This window comes from Melanerpes formicivorus, unplaced genomic scaffold (genome assembly GCF_026170545.1).
Source record: "Melanerpes formicivorus ecotype bairdi unplaced genomic scaffold, bMelFor1.0.p_v2 SCAF_96, whole genome shotgun sequence".
Classification (NCBI taxonomy): Eukaryota; Metazoa; Chordata; class Aves; order Piciformes; family Picidae; genus Melanerpes; species Melanerpes formicivorus.
This window is the reverse complement of record NW_027142448.1, coordinates 1,465,519-1,485,921: the sequence shown is the minus strand read 5'-3', so window position 1 is coordinate 1,485,921 and position 20,403 is coordinate 1,465,519. Positions and strand designations below refer to the sequence as shown.

Sequence of the window (20,403 nt, the reverse complement as noted above, 5' to 3'; positions counted from 1 at the left end):
AGCCAGCTTCTAACTGCAGCTGCTTCCTCCCTATACTTTTTCCATTGTAAGGTTTTTCAGCACAGAGCATACCTGTTATTCCCCTGCGGTATTCTGCATGCCTTGCGCGGGTCTACTGGGGTTTGTTTGCTTTTTAACCTGGGGAATTATTTAAGTCAAAAGACATTTCATTTCTTTGTCCATTCAAAACGAGCTCACCGCAGGCAAGGAAATCCAAAGATAACGACAGACTCGGAGAAATGCGTTCTCTTACCGAATACGTGAGACCGCAGCTGCCTGAGCGCTCTCCCAGCTGCTGAGGGAGCGCAGCGAGCCCCTGCAGCCGAGCGCAGCCCGTGAAGCGGTGCACCCCGGCGCTCCGCATTCACCCGCGGCGGGCGCTCTGCCGCACGCAGGGCTTTCGGCCCGGGACAACACTGCAGAAGGACGTTCCCAAACCGTCCCCGCCGGGGTGGGAGCAGCTCTTCCAGGACAAAGCCCTCGCTACCGCTTGCCCAAACGGCCAAGGAGCGGCAGCGCGGCTCCGCCTCCCGGGCCCGGCACAGCGCTGGCCACCCCAAGCAGCGCCGGCCCTTGGCGGGCTACCGGTACTTCCGCATGCGCCGCCGCCGCCGATTGGCGCGCCCCGCGCCCGCCGCGCCTGATTGGCCCAGCCCGGCACGTGGTACCAACGCCCCGCCGGGCGCCAAATTCAAACCGGGAAAGCATCGCAGCTGCCAGCGCCGGACCGGGGGGTTGTTGTCTCTTTCTGTACGTCCCGCCGGGCCGGGGAAGCGGTGAGTTCCGCCCTGCCCTCGGCACTCCTTCCCGGAGTGTCAGGGCGCCTCTCCGTAGCGGCTGGAGACAGGGCCCGACAGCCCTGCGGGGGCTGCGCGGCAGGAAGAGGGAAAAGCGCCTGGGCTCGGGCCGCCGCGCTGGGACCCTGGGGCAGCAGGTAGACTTCCGGGCGACCGTGGCGGGCCTGGAGGTGGAGCGGGTGAAGAAAGAGCCCAGAAGCCTTTAGCGCTCTTTCCCCTTACGATCTCTGCGGCAGTGCACCCGCAGGGCTGCTCCTGGGCCTATGCTGGGGGCAGTGGCTCGAGGCCTTCCGAGGAAGTGCCTCGCTCCCGTTGGGAATGCCATGCCTTAGGGGCTAGCTGAAGGCGACTTTTACCCTTGTCCCGCGGGGAGTCTCTTTCTGAGGGAGTGGAACTGGTGCCAAAGGGTCGCATGTGTAATTGTGAACGTTTGTGTTAGTAGCCTTCGGTTGCTGGGCAGTCCCTGGTCACAGGGCTGTCTACTCCCTGCCCTTTAGGAGCCAGCTTGATGTTTTTATTTGCCAGACTCTTTCCAGTTTGTGTCTTCGTACAGAAATCCCTGCTGAGAATGTTCTTATTTGCTGGCTGGCCAGCTTAAAATCTAACAATGCCAAAGGCCTTTTGAATTCATTCATTTTTATTCTGCTTGCTATCCCTAATGCTAAGCAGGTACAGTTTGTACTCTTGTCCTGGTACAGCTTGCTGCAGGAGACAGCTTCCACCTAATTCCTGAATGGTGTGATATTTACAAGGGGTATTCTCAGAAGGGACACACCACATCTTAGCCTGAAAGCATTAACTCTAAGTTTCATCTCCTCTGCTTTATACTTTGTAATCTAAATTGTCTGTTGTCCTAATGTTTGACTCTTAAATTACATTCTGTTGACTAATGCATCTAACTGGTTCTTGACAGTTCTACAGAAGGAATGGCTAAAAGCATTTACATTACACTTTAAAGCACCTAACTTCTGCTGCATTTATTGTGTCCCTTTGTGATGTTCAGGAAATCTCTGCTTCTCAGTCCTTAAACCATATGTTAAATTCCCTTTTGTCTGAGATCAGCTGGTTACAATGATGAGCTAGAAGACTCAAGGCTGTTCTGAGTTCTAGTGTCCCCCCTGTCAGCCTGGTGGCTGACACTGGTCAAATCACTTTACATCCCCATTTCTGTAAAGCACATATACATACTGGACTTCAGCAAGGCCTTGGACACCGTCCCCCACAGCAAACTCCTGGCCAAGCTGTCAGCCCCTGGCTTGGACAGCAGCACTCTGAGCTGGGTTAGGAACTGGCTGGAGGCTGAGCCCAGAGAGTGGTGGTGAATGGTGCCACAGCCAGCTGGCAGCCAGGCACCAGTGGTGTGCCCCAGGGATCAGTGCTGGGCCCTGTGCTCTTTAACATCTTCATTGATGATCTGGATGAGGGCATTGAGTCAGTCATCAGCAAGTTTGCAGATGACACCAAGCTGGGAGCAGATGTTGGTCAGTTAGAGGGTAGAAAGGCTCTGCAGAGGGACCTCGACCAACTGGACAGATGGGCAGAGTCCAACAGGATGGCATTCAACAAGTCCAAGTGCCAGGGGCTGCACTTTGGCCACAACAACCCCATGCAGAGCTACAGGCTGGGGTCAGAGTGGCTGAGAGCTGCCAGGCAGAGAGGGACCTGGGGGTGCTGATTGACAGCTGCCTAAACATGAGCCTGCAGTGTGCCCAGGTGGCCAAGAAGGCCAAGGGCATCCTGGCCTGCATCAGGAACAGTGTGGCCAGCAGGAGCAGGGAAGTCATTGTGCCCTGTACTCTGCACTGGTTAGGCCACACCTTGAGTCCTGTGTCCAGTTCTGGGCTCCTCAGTTTAAGGAGGACATTGAGAGACTTGAAGGTGTCCAGAGAAGGGCAACAAGGCTGGGGAGAGGCCTTGAGCACAGCCCTGTGAGGAGAGGCTGAGGGAGCTGGGGTTGCTTAGCCTGGAGAAGAGGAGGCTCAGGGGAGACCTCATTGCCCTCTGCAACTACCTGAAAGGTGGTTGTAGCCAGGAAGAGGTTGGTCTCTTCTCCCAGGCAACCAGCACCAGAACAAGAGGACACATTCTCAGGCTGCGCCAGGGGAGGTTTAGACTCGAGGTGAGGAGAAAGTTCTTCACTGAGCCAGTCGTTCATCATTGGGATGTGCTGCCCAGGGAGGTGGTGGAGTCCCCATCCCTGGAGGTGTTGAAGAGGGGATTGGATGTGGCACTTGGTGCCATGGTCTAGTCATGAGGTCTGTGTTGATAGGTTGGACTGGATGATCCTCGAGGTCTCTTCCAACCTTGGTGATACTGTGATACTTCCCTTGTCTTTATGTGCTCTGTGGTTCCCATCTTGTGATGCAAATTTTCTACCCTGCAAATATCTTTCCTGTTGTCCTTTGTTAAACTGTAGGTCAAGGAGGTGCAGCACCATTTCCCACTAGCCTCATCAACCCTTTTAAATGCTTTCATTTTTAATCTGCTTTCCTTGTGTCTGGCTTTGTAGCCACTGCTGAGAGTCTGTGCTCTGTGCGAGGCCTGTGGTGATTTGCTGGAGCTTTCCTAGGTGTTCCTGCCCCCTACATGCTTTATGTTGTGTCTCTTCTTTTGCAGGGTTTGGTTCTGTCCCTTTCAATGGAGAGTGACTGCACAGATCCACAATGAGGACTAGCCCTCGGAGGCCCTTAATTCTCAAGCGCCGGAAGCTGAGCCTCCCCCCGCGCGATGCGTCCGGCGCCTCAGCGGGGGCTGAGAGCGGCGCTCAGCAGCGCAGCCAGCAGGACGCCCCCGGCAGCCAGCCCGCAGACCAAGAGCACGCTGGCCTGCAGAAATTCCCGGCAGGAATCAAGATGATTGACCACCCTACCATGCCTAACACACAAGTGGTGGCCATCCCTGCTAATGCTGATATCCAGAGCATCATAGAGGCACTGACAGTGAAAGGGAAAGAATGTGGCAGCAACGGGCCAAACAAGTTCATTCTCATCAGCAGTGGGGGCAGGTCCCGCTCCTCAGGTCTGATACCCTCGCAGCATCTCCCCTTGGAGAAGAAACCCAGTGCAGCAACCAAGGCTGCAAATGGCCAAGAGAGAGAGAAGACTGTTAAAAAGATAGCTGGCCTTGCAGGAGGAGCAGTGCTCTGGCATTCAGGAATTGATTCAGTGATTGGAAATGAACAGGAGAACAACAGTATGTAATTGCAACATTCTTCTTGTCCTGACAGATAAACTGATGTGAAGTGGGCCAGGGAACATAGTGTTCAGATACCTGTACTCAGTAATGGAAAGCATTTCCTTCATTGCAAAATAGCTATGGGTTTGATTCTGTAGAGTTATGTGTGTGTAGGGAAGTCTAAAGGATCTGCTGAAGTAGATACATTTTTGGTGAAAGAAATTGTAGAACAGCTTGAGTGGGAAGGCATCTTAAAGATCATCAAGTTCCAACCCCCCCTGCCATGGGCAGGGACACCTCCTACCAGGCTAGGTCCACAGCTGATCTGGCAACACATTCCAGTGTCTCACCATCCTCATAATGAAGAATGTTTGGGGCCCTCCTCAGGGAGGCCATACTCCTGGTATGCACTGGTTAGGCAGCACCTGGAGTCCTGTGTCCAGTTCTGGGCCCCTCAGCTTAGGGAGGAGGTTAACTTGCTGGAAGATGTCCAGAGAAGTGCAAAATTGGTGAGGGGTTTGGAACACAGCCCTGTGAGGAGAGGCTGAGGGAGCTGGGGTTGCTTAGCCTGGAGAAGAGGAGGCTCAGGGGTGACCTTATTGCCCTCTACAACTACCTGAAGGGAGGTTGTAGGCAGGCAGAGGTTGGTCTCTTCTCCCAGGCAACCAGCACCAGAACAAGAGGACACAGTCTCAGGCTGCGCCAGGGGAGGTTCAGGCTGGAGGTCAGGAGGAAGTTTTACACAGAGAGAGTGATTGCCCATTGGGATGTGCTGCTTGGGGAGGTTGTGGAGTCACCATCACTGGAGGTGTTCAGGAGGAGACTTGCTGGGGTGCTTGGTGCCATGGGTTAGTTGTTTAGGTGGTGTTGGATGATAGGTTGGACACAATGATCTTTGAGGTCTCTTCCAACCTGGTCTGGTCTATTCTGTTCTATTCTATTCTATTCTCCAGGCAAGGTCTCACGAGATCAGAATGCAGAACCAAGGGTCAGAAGCAGTGAGTTTGTAGTGTTGGGGAAAACAGAAGGGCTGGCTTGAGGATACAGAGCCTAGATGAACAAACCCCTAAGGTTAATTTAGAAAAAGTGTAATAGAATCATAGAATTGTTTTGGTTGGAAAAGATCTTTAAGACTGAGTCCAACCATTCTCTAACTCTACCCAGTCTGGTGCCAAACCATGTCCCTCAACACCACATCTGTGCCTCTTTTAGAATCATAGAATCAATATGGTTGGAAAAGAGATCATCAAGTCCAGCCTCTCACCCAACACCTCCTGACAACTAAACCATGGCTTCAAGTGCCACATCCAATCCTTTTTTGTACACCTCCAATGGCAATGACTCCACCACCTCCCTGGGCAGCACATTCCAATGGCCAATTACTTTCTCGGTGAAGAACTTTCTCCTCACCTCCAGCCTAAGCTTCCCCTGGCACAGCTTGAGACTGTCCTCTTTTTCTGGTGCTGGTTGCCTGGGAGAAGAGACCAACCCCCACCTGGCTACAACCTCCCTTCAGGTAGTTGTAGAGAGCAATAAAGTCTCCCCTGAGCCTCCTCTTCTCCAGGCTAAACACCTCCAGGGATGGATAGGGATTGGAGATTCAACCACCCTCCTGGGGAGCCTGTTCAATGGTTGAGAATGTGTACAGTGAAGAAAATTTTCCTAACACCCAACATAAACCTCCCTGGTGCAGGAAGAAACCTTCAAGATCATCTTGTCCAACCTATCATCCAACACCACCTAATCAACTAACCCATGGCACCAAGCACCCCATCAAGTCTCCTCCTGAACACCTCCAGTGATGGTGACTCCACCACCTCCCTGGGCAGCACATTCCAATGGGCAATCACTCTCTCTGTGAAGAACTTCCTCCTGACCTCCACCCTGAACCTACCCTGGCACAGCCTGAGACTGTGTCCTCTTGCCAGTCTGGTCTGGTCTTATTCTGTTCCGTTCTGTTCCATTCTATTCCATTTCCCTCTCATACTATCACTTGTTACCAGGGAGAGGTGACCAAGACCTGTCTGGCTCCAACCTCCTTTCAGGGAGTCATGAAGTGTGATAAAGTCTCCTCAGCCTCCTTTTCTCCAGGGTAAACCCCAGTTCCCTCAGCTGCTTCTCAGAAAACCCTTCACCAGCTGTGTTGCCTTTCTCTGGCCCTACTCCTGCAAGTCAGTGTCTTTCTTGTAGTGAGCTGTGTAGCTGAATTCAAAACTAACATAGGGTACCTTAGCCAGTGACAAAACACATGGCCCTGGAGCTTTGAAAAAGCCTCTAATAAGTAAGTGGCATGTTTGTTCTTTGTCTGTCTCTGGAAACTGCTGAATAGATGTCAGAAGTGGGATGGATTTTACTCTGAAGCACTGTTTGCATCAAATTTATATGAGCAGCTTTAAATAGCAGTGCAGCTTCTGGGCTGCAGCAAATCTTATCCCACAGCAGAGTGCTGTCTGTCAGGAGCCCACAGGCAGCTGAAATGGTTATATTGCTCCAGTCAGCCTTACAGGAAATAAAGGAACTGGGTTAGTTTCTGTTGCTGCAGTTCAAAGACCTGGATATGCCTGAGCTATTGACTTGGGTCTTGCACTAGGTCTTTCAGTTAGTCACTGCCTTCCTTGGGCTTTGCTTGCTAGGTTCACCCTGTAGCTAACAATAGTTGAGTTGTTGAAATCAGTGTTGTCCTGTTTCGTTTGAGAGCCACGGTCTGGGCTGAATGCTCGGTTTTAAGGCTGCAGCCTTTTCCAGGAATGGGGCAGATTGACACAAAATCAGGAATTCAAGATTGAATCCCTTCCACAAGAAACATTAGCACTGCAACAGCATCTTGTCTTGAGACAAGGGTGCCTCATTTAGCAGCGAGGCTAGTGCCTCCCCTGTGGCAGCTGAGACGAAGGGCGGAGAGGCTTCCTTTGGAGTAAGCAGAGCTATGGGCTTGTTATCCCAACAGGCAGTGGTGAAACCACCAACTCTATGTTGGATGATAGCCTAACTAACATCCAGTGGCTGGGGAAGATGAGATCTGATGGGCTAAGCCCCTCCTCGGTGAAGCAAGGCGTGGCGAAAGAGAACCGGGTGCCTCTGCAGGAAAGAATCAAGGTAAGCAGGAGGCAGCAGGCTGGGTGCTAAACACTCTGAGAGAGAAGTAGTCCCTGTGGGCCAGAAGACTTGCAAGAGCTAGGCATCACCATCTCTTAAGTAACCAAGTTTGGCCTTTACTGATTCGAATAGCCCAACCTGGAAGATCCAGGAATGTTTCATGGCCCATCTCATCGACTTTGTGAGCACTCATTGTCGTTCCTTCTGTCTCTCAGACTGAAGAAGATTATGCCACTGCCTCCAGGCCTACTGCTCCCCCCTCCTCCTGGCAGGATTCGGTGTCAGAGCGACCTCCTTACTCCTACATGGCCATGATCCAGTTTGCTATCAACAGCACTGAGAAGAAGCGTATGACTCTGAAGGACATCTATACTTGGATTGAGAATCATTTTCCATACTTTAAACATGTGGCAAAGCCAGGCTGGAAGGTAACAAGCCAGCCCTCGAGTTGCTGAGGGCCACGGGGGGGATATTATTTTGGATGAAAATGAGAAGTTGCTCCCCAGCCTGCAAAGCTCTGTGGAAGTTCATTTAAACACCCCACCCAAAATACCCTCTCCTTCCAGATGTTCCTTGTTCCACTTCTTTTATCCCATTTCTCATTCCACTTAGGTGAGATGATGTGATGTTTGATCACTGGAGTAAGAATAAGGACCTCAAAAGTAAATAGAATAAGAGACTGATGACAGGATGGGCTAGGTGTGCAGTGACTATGAAGGTCCACGTTGCCTAGCCTTTGGAATGTAATCCCTCTGCCAGGGCAGTCACATCTGAGGTAAGCCTTGCAGTACTGATAAGAGAACTACTGCTTTTCAACCTGCTCCTCCTTTCTCTCCAGAACTCCATCCGGCACAACCTGTCCCTTCACGACATGTTTGTCCGCGAGACGTCCGCCAACGGCAAAGTTTCCTTCTGGACTATCCACCCTGATGCAAACCGCTGCCTGACGCTGGACCAGGTGTTTAAGGTGAGTGCTGCCTGCAAAGAAAGTGAGATAGGCTGTGCACTTCCCAAATGCCACAGCAGCCAGATGCAGTTTATTTTAAGCTGCTTTGCCATCAGCCTGCTTATGGAACCTGGATTTAGTCAATCTCCTGTGTTTGAAAGCGTGCCGTGGCTGTACACGTGAGCTGGAGCTGCGCTAGGGTGGGGCTCTTCTTCAGGTTGTCTGCCAAATGTAATAGTGAGTTTGTTCCACTTCTTTCCCTGGGCCTGATTCAAATTCCTTGTGAGAAGCTTTCCACTGAAGTCAACGAGGAATTCCTGCATCGTTTGAGCAGGCAGTCACAGGATGGCATTGCCTTGCCCCAGCTAGGGACAGAGGGTGCTCTGAGAGCGCTGTTCTGTGGGAGAAACAGCTTGTGAGCCTGGCATGTGTGTGTTAGACAACTCTGTGTTTTCTGCAGTGGGTGGGCAGATTGTCTCTTGTGCTCAGATTATACAACTTCAAAATGACCAATTTGTTCCCTCCTTGGTTGATAACTTCCCCTCATTTTTCTCCCTCTCGATGCCTTGTTGCCACCAGCCCCTGGACTCGGGGTCACCAACGTCACCTGAGGGCTCTGAATTGGTAAGATTTACCCTCTGGCTCGGGGCTTGGGCTTCCACTCTCTCACCAGTTACTGAAAAAGGACAAGAGACTTGGGGAGGGGAACTAGGTCACTGCTGCACCTAGTCATAGAGCTCCACTCACACCCTTTCTGGGGAGAGGGGGCAGGCCAAAGCTTAACTGCTTTCAGGGAATAAGCTCTCTACAGCTGGCAGACCTGTACAGCTTTGAGAAACCACAAGTCTACTGCTGAAGTAGACTGCAGTGGGCACTGCCAGGCTTCAGAGAATAAACCCAGACACTGCTGGGCTCAGATCCAGAGAGAATAGGATCCTTCTGTGCTCCTTTTCATTTTGGAGCCCAGCTGCATTGTGACTCTTGGAAGGATGAAACTGCTGTGGCTCTTGGCACAGCTCCCTTCATACAGCCTGTCAAACACTTTTGTGCCATGGCTGCAGCCTTCTCTCCTCCATCTGCTTAGACTTCTCATTCCTCCGTTGCCTCTGCTCTTCCACTTGAACGTCTAGCTGGTCTGTGGTTTGTATAAGCAGAATACAAGAAAGCTATTGTGTTCACCTTTCCTCAGGCACTGAGGACACCAAAACCAGGCTGTTTCTGCAGTAGAGCCTGCAGCTGGAGCTGCCCTGTCATGCCTGCTCTTTGTCTTTGAGGTGGCATGGCTGCCAACCAGCAAGTGGCACAAATATAGCTGCTGTAAATGCTGGATGTTAACCGCTGCTCTCTCCGTGTTAACACAGCCCAGGCTTCTGGATTCACAGTTCTGAATGAGGCAGTGGAATAAAGGTGGATTCCTTTCTTTAAAGAACTTTCTTTTCTTCTCTTTCTTCTTTTCCAATGAATGCAGCATCAAAAAGGATACCTTCCAGGTTCCCAGAGCATGGCAAGCACCGGCAGCAGCAAAACTGAACCCCAGAATTCCCGTGAGTGTCTGCTTTAGCCTGGACTGAAGACCCAAATCAGTCCCATAAGTCTAGGGCACTCTCCAAGATTCCCTTAGGAATATAAGTGGCAATTTTTGTCCAGATTTGACAGCTTAGCTTACCTACTGTCAAGTATGGAGCTGAAGGCAGTATCTTACTATGTTGGAGAGGACATGATGGAGGGGATTGGATACTCGAATGACAGCAGAATTTGCCCCAGCTTGAGGGCTAGGATCTGTATGGAGGACTATTCTCTTCTTCATCAGATCTTCTGGTTTGGGATTTCTGTCCCCAAATTGAGCAGAGGAGGCAGGTGGTTAAATCAGAGTCATAGAATGCCAGGTTGGAAGGCACCCCAAGGATCATCTGTTCCAACCTTTCTACATGTGACCCTTAGAGTGCTGCTCCCAGATTTTCCAGTCCTGATCTATCAGTGGCATTGGCCCTTAGATAAGCTCTGACTGGCTTACAGCAAGGGTTTGCAAAAGAGCAGGGCAGGCAGAGTAGAGATTGTGTAGTCCATTGGCAAGCATGGCACTGCTGTCTGACAGACCTCAGGCTGCCTGCCTTCCACTCTCAGCCTGAGGTTCAGTTTGCCAGTTGCAAGTACTGAAGTCAGTGGCTTTGCTGGAAAGCTGAACTGAAGGCTGAGTAGGTCCTGAGTGAATTAGCAGTTACAAACAATGCTCAGTGCTAGGCTGTTCTGTAGTGATGAATACATTGTCCTTAGGAGCCAGACAGATTCTCATCTCTTTAGTTGTAGTTTGGATCAGTGCTGGGTTGTCACTTTTGTGTGGGGAGGGACTGCTCAGGCTCTCAGGTAGTGATAGGACTAGGGGGAATGGAATGAAGCTGGAGGTGGAGAGGAAGTTCTTCCCCATGAGAGTGGTGAAGCCCTGGAATGGGTTGTCCAGGGAGGTGGTTGGGGCCCTGTCCCTGGAGGTGTTTAAGGCCAGGCTGGCTGAGGCTGTGGCCAGGCTGATGTAGTGTGGGGTGTCCCTGCCCGTGGCAGGGGGGTTGGAACTAGATGATCCTTGTGGTCCCTTCCAACCCTGACTGATACTGTGATAATATGATAATAGAAAAAATGAGGTGGCCCAGCACCCTATCAAGCTCAGTCTTAAAACTGTCCAGTGTAGGGCAATCCACTACTTCCCTTGGGAGATTATTCCAATGTCTAACTGTTATGGTGAAAAATTTTCTTCTGGAGTCCAATCAGTATCTCCCAGGAATGCATTTTACCCCTTGCCCATTGCCCCTTGTCTTTTCCATGTGACTCTGTGTAAAAAGGGAGTGTCCTCCTACTTGGTAGCCACCCTTTACGTACTGGTGCATGGTAATAAGGTCTTCCCTGAGCCTTCCCAAGGCTGAACAATGTTTCTGAATGTTTATTTTGATGTATTTAGAGAGACTCCCTGTTAGACACCAGGATGTCAGCAGAGGGAAGGTAAGAGTCTAGCCAGTCCCTTCTATTCCCTTCCAGGGCGAAAAATGAAGCCTCTGCTTCCTCGCATCAACTCCTACCTGGTGCCCATCCAGTTTCCTTTGAGTCAGCCTCTTGTCTTGCAGCCTTCTGTGAAGGTTCCTCTCTCTGTGGCCCAGGGAGCATCCCTCAGCAGCTCGGAGGCGTTCCGGAGCAGCAAGCGCGTGCGCATTGCCCCCAAGGTGGGTTTCTCCTTACCTGTTTTATGAGAGCTCGAGGCTTTTTTGTCTGATCCTTCTGGTGGCTTTTTGATGTTGGTTTGGGAGTTGGTGGCTTTGCTATTGTTGTTCTGGTTTGTGTGTTTGGGTTTTTCCCTGTAGCTTGCCTTCTCTGGACCCGATTCCTCATAGGATTCCTTTGTGCACTGTCGCAGAATCGCACGCTGGTAGGTGCTGGAGGGAAGGGACCCCTGAGCATCACCCAGTCCAACCAACCTGCTACAGTGGCCTTGGCTAGAGCAAGTTGCCCAGGGTCACATCCAGGAGGGTTTTGAAATTCTCCAGAGAAGGAGAGTCCCTAACTGATCTGGGCAGCCTTTTGCAGTGCTCTGCACTCTCAGAGGGAAGATCTTGGGGTCTTTTTTCTCTAGGTTTAAGTGAAACCTCCTGTGTTCCAGTTTGTGCTCAGTGCCCCTTGTCCTGTGACTGGGCATCATTGGAGAGAGTGATGCTCTTGACCTCCACTCTTCAGATATTGATAAGATCCCCTCTCAGTCTGTTCTTTTCCATTCTAAAGAGCCCCAAGTCTCCTAGCCTCTCCTTGTCAGAGAGATGCTCCAGTCCCCTTATCATTGGACACTCCAGTAGTTCCCTGTCTTTCTTGAACTGGGCAATCCAGAACTGTGTACAGTATTCCAGATGTGGCCTCACTAGACCACAGTAGAATGGAGGAGAACCTCCCTCCATCTGTTGGCCACAGCTCTAATGCACCTTAGAATACTGTTGTTCTTCTGGCCATCAGGCCACATTTGTTGGCTCCTGGTCAGCCTGTTGACCACTAGCACTTCCCCATCCTTCTCTGCAGAGCTGCTTTTCAGCAGGTCAACACCTAACGTGTTGATGCATGGGGTTCCAGCCTATCCAAGTCTTGCTGGACTGCAGCACAGCCCAATGGTGTTCCAGTCACTCCTCCCAGTTTTGTATCACTGGCAAACTTGAGAGTACACTCTTTCCCTTCATCCAGGTCATGGGATCATAGGATGTTAGGGGTTCAAGGGACCTTCAAAGATCATCAAGTCCAACCCTCCTGCCAGAGCAGGACCATAGAATCTAGCACAGGTTGCACAGGAACACATCCAGATGGGTCTGGAAAGTCTTCAGAGAAGGAGACTCCACAACCTCTCTGGGCAGCCTGCTCCAGTGCTCTGTGACCCTCACAGCGCAGAAGTTCCTCCTGATGTTGAGTTGGAACCTCCTGTGCTGGAGTTTATATCCATTGCCCCTTGTCCTGTCACAGGGTGCAATGGAGAAGAGCCTCTCAATACCCAGCCCTCAGATAATTATAACCATTTATTAAATCCCCTCTCAATCTTCTCCAGACTAAACATCCCCAGGTCTCTCATCCTCTCCTCACAGGGCACATGCTCCAGACCCTTAACCATAATGTGGTTCCACATAACATAGCTCTCCGCTGGATTCTCTCCAGCAGATCCTTGTCCCTCCTGAAGTGGGGAGCCCAAAACTGGACACAATATTCCAGGTGTGGCCTCACCAGGGCAGAGTAGAAGAGGAGAAGAACCTCCCTCCATCTGCTGGACACACTGCTCTTAATGCACCTGAGGATCCCCTTGGCCTTCTTGGCCACAGGAGCACATTGCTGTCCCGTGGATAACTTGTTGTCCACCAGGACTCCCAGGCCCTTCTCCACAGGGCTGCTCTCCAGCAGATCACCTCCTAACCTGTACTGGTGCAGTTATTGTTCCTTCCCAGATGAAGGAGACTGCACTTATCCTTGTTGAACCTCATTAGGTTCCTTGGTGATATAGAACAAGACCAGACCCAGTCCTGACCTCTGGGGAACACCACTAGTTGCCCTGAAAACTAAGCTCCCATTAACTGCTCAGTGGAAACCCCTGCTCTCCTGTCATAGTATCCTAGTATCAGTCAGGGTTGGAAGGGACCACAAGGATCATCATCTAGTTCCAACCCCCCTGCCATGGGCAGGGACACCCCACACTAGATCAGCCTGGCCACAGCCTCATCCAGCCTGGCCTTAAACACCTCCAGGGATGGGGCCTCAACCACCTCCCTGGACAACCCATTCCAGGGCTTCACCACTCTCATGGGGAAGAACTTCCTCCTCACCTCCAGCCTCAATCTCCCCACCTCCAGCTTCATTCCATTCCCCCTAGTCCTATCACTCCCTGAGATCCTGAGCAGTCCCTCCCCAGCCTTCCTGTAGCCCCCTTCAGATCCTGGAAGGCCACAATGAGGTCACCTGGGAGCCTTCTCTTCTGCAGACTGAACAGCCCCAACTCCTTCAGTCTGTCCTCACAGGAGAGGTGCTCCAGCCCTCTGCTCATCCTCCTGGCCCTTCTCTGGACACCTTCCAGCACCTCCAGATCCCTCTTGCAATAGGGGCTCCAGAACTGGAGGCAGTACTCCAGGTGGGGTCTCCCCAGAGCTGAGCAGAGGGGGAGAATCACCTCCCTTGCCCTGCTGGCCACACTTCTCCTGCTGCAGCCCAGGCTCTGGTTGGCTTTCTGGGCTGCAAGTGCACACTGAGAGCTCCTGGTGAGCTTCTCCTCCCCCAGCACCCCCAAGGCTCTCTCCTCAGGGCTGCTTTCCAGCCAGTCCCTGCCCAGCCTGCATTTGTGCCTGGGATTGCCTCCACCCAGCTGCAGGACCCTGCCCTTGGTCTTGTTGAACCTCCTGAGGTTGGCTTGTGCCCACCTCTCCAGCCTGTCCAGGTCCCTCTGGATGGATCCCTTCCCTCCAGCTGTCTGCTGCACCACACAGCTTGGTGTCATCAGCAAACCTGCTGAGGGTGCACTCAGTGCCACTGTCCATGGCACCCACAAAGATGTTGAACAAGCCTGGTCCCAGGACTGATCCCTGAGGGACTCTGCTTGTCCCTGGCCTCCACTGTCGCTACCTTCTAGCTGCTGTAGGGCTGTGGCTGTCACTCACCACAGGAGGGGCTCTATGGATTGGTCATGACAATTTTCCCTTGGATGTAAAGAAGTAAGAATGGAGAAAATGGCCCTTAAAATATTTAGTGTCTTGACATCTCTGCAGAGACAGCCAATGAGGGAACTTCTTCTGGAAGAACATTTGCATGTAGCCTCTTCCCAGAGGCTTTTGTTACCTGCTCTTGTCTGATTCCATGGGTTTCCCAGCTCTTCTGGGCTCAGGCAAAACAGCTATTGAACAGGGCCTTCTCTTGGCATCTCACTCACTGCTCTGGACTGCTTAGACATGGTAAAGCTTTCACTCCTTCCATCCTGTCTAACCATAACCCTGTGCTCCCTTGCATGCCTGCTGCTTTATGTCCTCTTCTGCGATTCACCTTTCCCCTGTGCTGTCTGTTTTGATGACCTCATTTTTTTCCCCTTGATTTTGTTATTTCACATGTAGGTAGTGTCAGGAGGAGTCAAAGGGGTTACACTTTTCCAGAACTATTTGCCTCATGCCTGTGCTCCTAGAAGTTCTTCACAGCAGAAGTGCTCTGAAGGATGTGACTTCGAGTCACCTAGCTAAAACCCTTCTCATGTGATCTGTGCCTTCTTTGTATCATTTTCACACAGCTCAGTCTCTAACTGTTTTTACAGTAAATGCTTTGTGAAGAGCCTCCTTTGCTGCTGCCCTGAAGTGTCAGTCTTCCTCTTCCCCCTATCATTTATCACAGTATCACAGTATCACTAAGGTTGGAAGAGACCATGAGGATCATCGAGTCCAGCCTGTCACCACAGACCTCATGGCTAGACCATGGCACCAAGTGCCACATCCAATCCCCTCTTGAACACCTCCAGGGATGGGGACTCCACCACCTCCTTGGGCAGCACATCCCAATGATGAATGACTTGCTTGGTGAAGAACTTTCTCCTCACCTTGAGTCTAAACCTCCCCTGGCACAGCTTGAGACTGTGTCCTCTTGTTCTGGTGCTGCTTGCCTGGGAGAAGAGACCAACCCCCACCTGGCTACAACCACCCCTCAGGTAGTTGTAGAGGGCAATGAGGTCTCCCCTGAGCCTCCTCTTCTCCAGGCTAAGCAACCCCAGCTCCCTCAGCCTCTCCTCATAGGGCTGTGCTCAAGGCCTCTCCCCAGCCTTGTTGCCCTTCTCTGGACACCTTCAAGTCTCTCAATGTCCTTCTTAAACTGAGGGGCCCAGAACTGGACACAGTGGTCTGGGTCCTTGCATCCTGACTGTGTATCCCTTGTGTTTCTTTGTAGACGTCACTCTCTGCAGAAGATTCATCCTCTTTACCTATGGCTGCTGTCAAGGAGGAGAGTCAATGTGATGAAGGTTTATTTTCCTCAGCTCATTCTCTAAAGGAGAACAGCTCCCAGTCTGGTGAGCCTTCTTTCCCTGAGAGTGTCTGTATAAAGGAGGAAGAAGGCTCTCAACTGGATGACTGGCTCTTGCCATTTGCCTCAACCCTAATGGTAAAGGAAGAGACAAGCTTCTTGCTCCCAGTCTCCTCCACAAAGGAGAAGAAACAATTGACCATACTGAAGTCACCACCTAAGGGTGTTCCTGACACATTAGTCATAAAGAGGAGGGAGATGGGCAGATCCAGGAGGAAACAGCGCCTGGCCCTGCCTTGCTCAGAGGAGCCTGTCCTCGTTCTGCCGGAAGGCAGTGGCTTTGACCCGCAGGAGGGCCAGCCGCTGGAGAGCGTGTCACAGCTCAGCTGCTCCCCGGGGCAGGAGGAGCCCTTTAAAACACCAGTCAAAGAGATCTTCAGCAAACTGCCAGTTTCTTCCACTCCCAGCAAAGTCTCAATAACTACTACCCCACCAGTAGGGGCCCTTGACCCCTGGAAGTCTGCATCCTCAGCCAAGGGAAGTCATGAGCTGGACTTCAGTCCAGTGAGAACTCTTCAGTTGCCATTTACACCCCTCCAGGAGAACCAAGACCTGCTGGATTTTACCACCACACCCCTTAAAAATCTCCTTCCTGAGTCCCCTCGGGAACTGCTCTATGCAGAATCCAGTGACATGGAGCCTGCCCCTTTCACCAGCTCCCCAGCTCTTATCCATGAGTCTAAGCAATCACCTGTGGAACTGCCGGCCTCTGGCCTCACCGAAAACCGCTCGCTCCTGGAGGGTCTCATCCTGGACACCATGAATGACAGCCTGAGCAAAATCCTTCTAGATATCAGCTTTCCTGGCCTGGAGGATGAAAACTTGGGAACAGACATTAGCTGGTCTCAGCTCATACCTGAACTGAAGTAAGTTGACCTGAGGACTGGATTTGACTCTTGACATTACAGGAAGCACTCTACTCTTCTGAGATCTGTTCGTGGAGTCTAAGGAGACTATCTGCTTTTCACTTCATTCCCACATCCATGGGAACAGAGGGCATTACTGACTCCTGCTAAACTGGGAGACAGGCCCATTGGCTGCTATGAGCTCCCTATACACGTTGCAATAGGCTTTATATGGAATAAGATAGAACCTCTCTAACCTTGTGTTAGAGAGAAGAGTCCCTGGAGAGGTTATCAGGAGAACACCTAGGTGTAGGCCTTAAGTAGCATTTGCTACTTAAGGTATCAGAGGAAATGAATGCACTCTTCAGTTATGTACAATAGCAAAGAGCTTGGGAACCTTCCCCCATCTCTGATTTTACTTTCCTTCCCTTGGTCCTCCTGTTACTTACTATCTATGTGTAGTTTAAATGGCTGTAAATACTGTACATTCCTTAAATTAGCCTCTAATTATAACTTTATTCTTGTAGGGTTGTGGGGGTATTTTGGCTGCTAAAAGGTTCCACAAGTCCTGTGTTCTTCTACCCTAGGCAAAAGCCAAAGTGACTGGTCTTTAATCTTAGGCTTAGCAGCACATTGATCTAGGCTGTTCGGAACGATCTCCAAAATGGCCTACATGTGGCTGAGGTCAAATTGAGACTGGTTGCAGCATATTGCAACAGAAAATATTTGTATTGCAGCATAAAAATCATAGTTTGCTTCTTTTTTACACACTGGGATGAAAAAGGGCTTGGATCAAGCTCTTCTGGTTCCAGAGTCCTATTATCACGTACCTAGAGCACTAGACAGAGTCACTATTGTAGTGAGATGGGCTTCTACATAATGGTTAAAGCTGCCTTGGTTGCAATCATCAGATGAAAATGTGTGAAAGAACCTATATAGTCCAGGGAAGGGCAAGGAAGCTGGGGAAGAGTGTGAGAACAGGTCTTGTGAGGAGCAGCTGAGGGATCTAGGATCGGTTACCCCAGAGAAAGGAGGCTGAGGGCAGACCTCACTCTCTACAATTCTCTGAAGGTAGTTTGTAGTGAGGTGGGTGTTGGTCTCTTCTCCCTAGAACAAGTGACAGGATGAGAGGAAATGGCCTCAAATTGCACCAGGGGAGGTTTCAGTTGGATATTAAATGAAACTTCTCGACTGAAAGGGATCTCAACCATTGAAACAGGCTCCCCTGGGAAGTGATCGGATCCTTCTCCCTGGAGGTGTTTAAAAGAGGCAGAGACGTGGTGCTGAGGGGCAGGGTGTAGTACCAGACCTGGTACATTTAGACAGTGGTTGGACTTGATGATCTTAAAGGTGTTTGCTGACAAAATTATTCTATGATTCCAACTAGAAAGTGTCCCTTGGAAATCCAAAGCATGTTTCTCTTGGTGCACTAGGCCAACTCAGCCCAGTTCTCTAGAGCTCAGTGTCAAGAGGTGCCATAGGGAAGACCTTATCCTTCAGCTCACAGACAAATGATGGCTCAGGTATCTACATATGCAATACAGCTTTATTTGGAGCACATCTGAGTATTGTCTCCACTGCTTTTACCCATGGCAGTGTGTTCAGGCTGGGCCAGAGCACAGACAGTGGGTTTTTGTTTGGCCAGTGCATCAGTGAGTAAGTGGTCATTAGGACTTTCTTCAGCTACCTTGGCCATACCACATCAGATTTGATTGCTCAGCCCCTTGATTCATACAATATGCTGTTTCCTGCTCTTCATGAGTAGATCTTTACAAACTCAGTATAAAGAACTCCACTAGCTGACTGCTTGCTTTGTTTTGCCCATGTCAAACAAGCCTAGCTCAAAACTGTTTGTGCATTTGCCTCTTAAGACAAAACCAGATTTGAGTGTGTAGGCTTCAGAACTGCAGTTCTGGTGTGTGCTTAGTAGAGGGGATTCACCCTTGGAAGATGTTTTGAGCACTTTGTGTCCATGAATATTATTCCCATTGCTCTGGGGAGGGATATTGGAGACTCTGATCTGCATTTCTCTCTGCCTGGCACACAATGACTGCCCAGCTTGAAGCTGACATTGATAAATATGTTTGCCCTATGAATTTCAAACCACAAGGGTTTTGCCAGTGTTTAGAGCTTGACACTCTATTGCTTTTGAGTCTTGGGCTTTCCTTGCCTCTAAACAGAAAGTAAGAAAGTACTTCAGAAAGGTTTAGGGTGAAGAACTGTTGGGTGCCAGCAGCCTTGTAAGTGTATTTTGTTTAGGATTGATTTGCCAGTACTGAGGGCAGGAGGTCTTGATTCCTTCTCTGCAAATGCCTCTAGCCTGGACTGAAGTCAGCATTTGTGGCAGTGCATCCAAAGCCCCTCCTCCCCAGAGGAAGACAGGATGGAGGGGAAGCAGAGAAGCTGGGATAGAGGGAGCTAGGGGAAGACACCTCCCCCCTCCCAGGGCTGTGGGTCAGCAAGAACTCACATAAGCCCTTCCCCCCAGGTCACATGCCCTGCCAGGCACAATATGACACAGTGTGGTGGGTTGAAATTCCCCCCCAACATTAAAGTTGCCAGACCAGCTCAGTTGGGAGCAAATGAAGCTGTACTTAGAAGCAAACCTACAATGGAATGCAATGAACATGTACAAATATACAATATTTACAATTAATAAACACCACAAGAGCTGCCCCAGGCCCAGGACCAGGGGAAGCTCCTAGCTCCTGCCTCCCCCTTACCCCATGTACAACAGGGACAAGAGGCAGAAGCAGAGAAGTTAGTATCAGTCACAACAAAAGCAGTGCAGCCAAGGTCAAGCAGAAGCAAGTTAGCATCTCCCAGCCTGAGGAAGCGAGAAGAGAGAGAGATTGTTTTGGTTCAACTGGTTGAAGTCCCTTATCTCTCCAATGGGATTGTTTAGAACTATCATTCTTTTCCTTTTTACACCCAATAGTGATTTATTTGCATTTTACTTCTTTCTCTTCAAGATCTGAAAAGATTTTAAAGGCATAGGCTAAAACCACCCCACATAGACCCCTGTGCTGGGACATGTCTGGGCAAAGGAACAGGCACTTGCCTGCTCCTGCTGCCTACTTCTGTTCCCTGGGCTTTTGGGAAATGCTCTCTATGGTGGTAACCTGCAACAAAGTTAAATGGCTTTGATAAAAGAGAATAGAATAGAATTAACCAGGTTGGAAAAGACCTCAGAGATCATCAAGTCCAACCTATCACCCAACACCATCTGATCAACTAAACCATGGCACCAAGTGCCTCAGCCAGGCTCTTCCTAAACACCTCCAGGGATGGTGACTCCACCACCTCCCTGGGCAGCACATCCCAATGGCCAATCTCTCTTGCTGGGAAGAGCTTCTTCCTGACACCCAGTCTAAAGCTCCCCTGGCACAGCTTGAGACTGTGTCCTCTTGTTCTGGTGCTGCTTGCCTGGGAGAAGAGACCAACCCCCACCTGGTGTGCAGCAGAGTGAGCGAGCTCTTTGGCTTTGGGTCTTCACCCACCCACACATAGACTCAGCAGCTGGAGCAGTTCAGGAGGATTTTCCACTAAGAGAATATTCTCTCAACCAGCAAACAGCATTGAGAGTGTTTGATATATTCCTAAAGTCCCCAGGAAGTTCCTCCCTTTTGTTGGTGGGTAATACTGCTGCTTTTGGATCTCTCCTTTCCAAATGCTGTTCTCAGACTACCTGTAACCATTCCTGTTGTGAAGATGACCCTGAAGCGAGCTGCCACACTTGTGTAACCTTTGTATAGTGTTGTGTGGGAGGCAGAGCCAAATCAATAAATAAATAATATATTATTATTGATTCCTGACCTCATTGCTCCTTATTTGTACCAGCATTCTCTCAGGCTGCTGTGAAAACTGACCAAAGGTACTCAGCACATCTCTCTTAGGAAGGAGAGCTGAGAGGAAGCAGTGAGCCTAGGGGCAAGAGAAAGCAACATGGTGGTCGTGAGGCTGCAGAGGAGGGCTGCTGTGTGCTTTGTGG

At 50.6% G+C, this 20,403-nt stretch overlaps 1 protein-coding gene across 1 annotated transcript; it reads left to right on the top strand.

The window, feature by feature from the left end:
- Positions 1-729: 729 nt before the first annotated feature.
- FOXM1 (forkhead box M1) lies at positions 730-20,184 on the top strand. The gene is made up of 9 exons (XM_068166055.1): positions 730-776; positions 3,414-3,989; positions 6,919-7,067; positions 7,283-7,495; positions 7,906-8,034; positions 8,593-8,637; positions 9,482-9,557; positions 11,041-11,222; positions 15,433-20,184. The coding sequence occupies exons 2-9, from the start codon at positions 3,461-3,463 to the stop codon at positions 16,435-16,437; spliced, it is 2,328 nt and encodes a 775-aa protein (XP_068022156.1). The 5' UTR covers positions 730-776; positions 3,414-3,460; the 3' UTR covers positions 16,438-20,184.
- Positions 20,185-20,403: the final 219 nt, after the last annotated feature.

Excerpts from the sequence above, each read along its gene's own strand:
- FOXM1 (XM_068166055.1), top strand. The coding sequence starts at position 3,461 with ATGAGGACTAGCCCTCGGAGGCCCTTAATTCTCAAGCGCCGGAAGCTG. Across the intron at positions 7,496-7,905 it reads TGGCAAAGCCAGGCTGGAAG|AACTCCATCCGGCACAACCT; the intron begins GTAACAAGCCAG and ends CTTTCTCTCCAG. Across the intron at positions 9,558-11,040 it reads AACTGAACCCCAGAATTCCC|GGCGAAAAATGAAGCCTCTG; the intron begins GTGAGTGTCTGC and ends ATTCCCTTCCAG.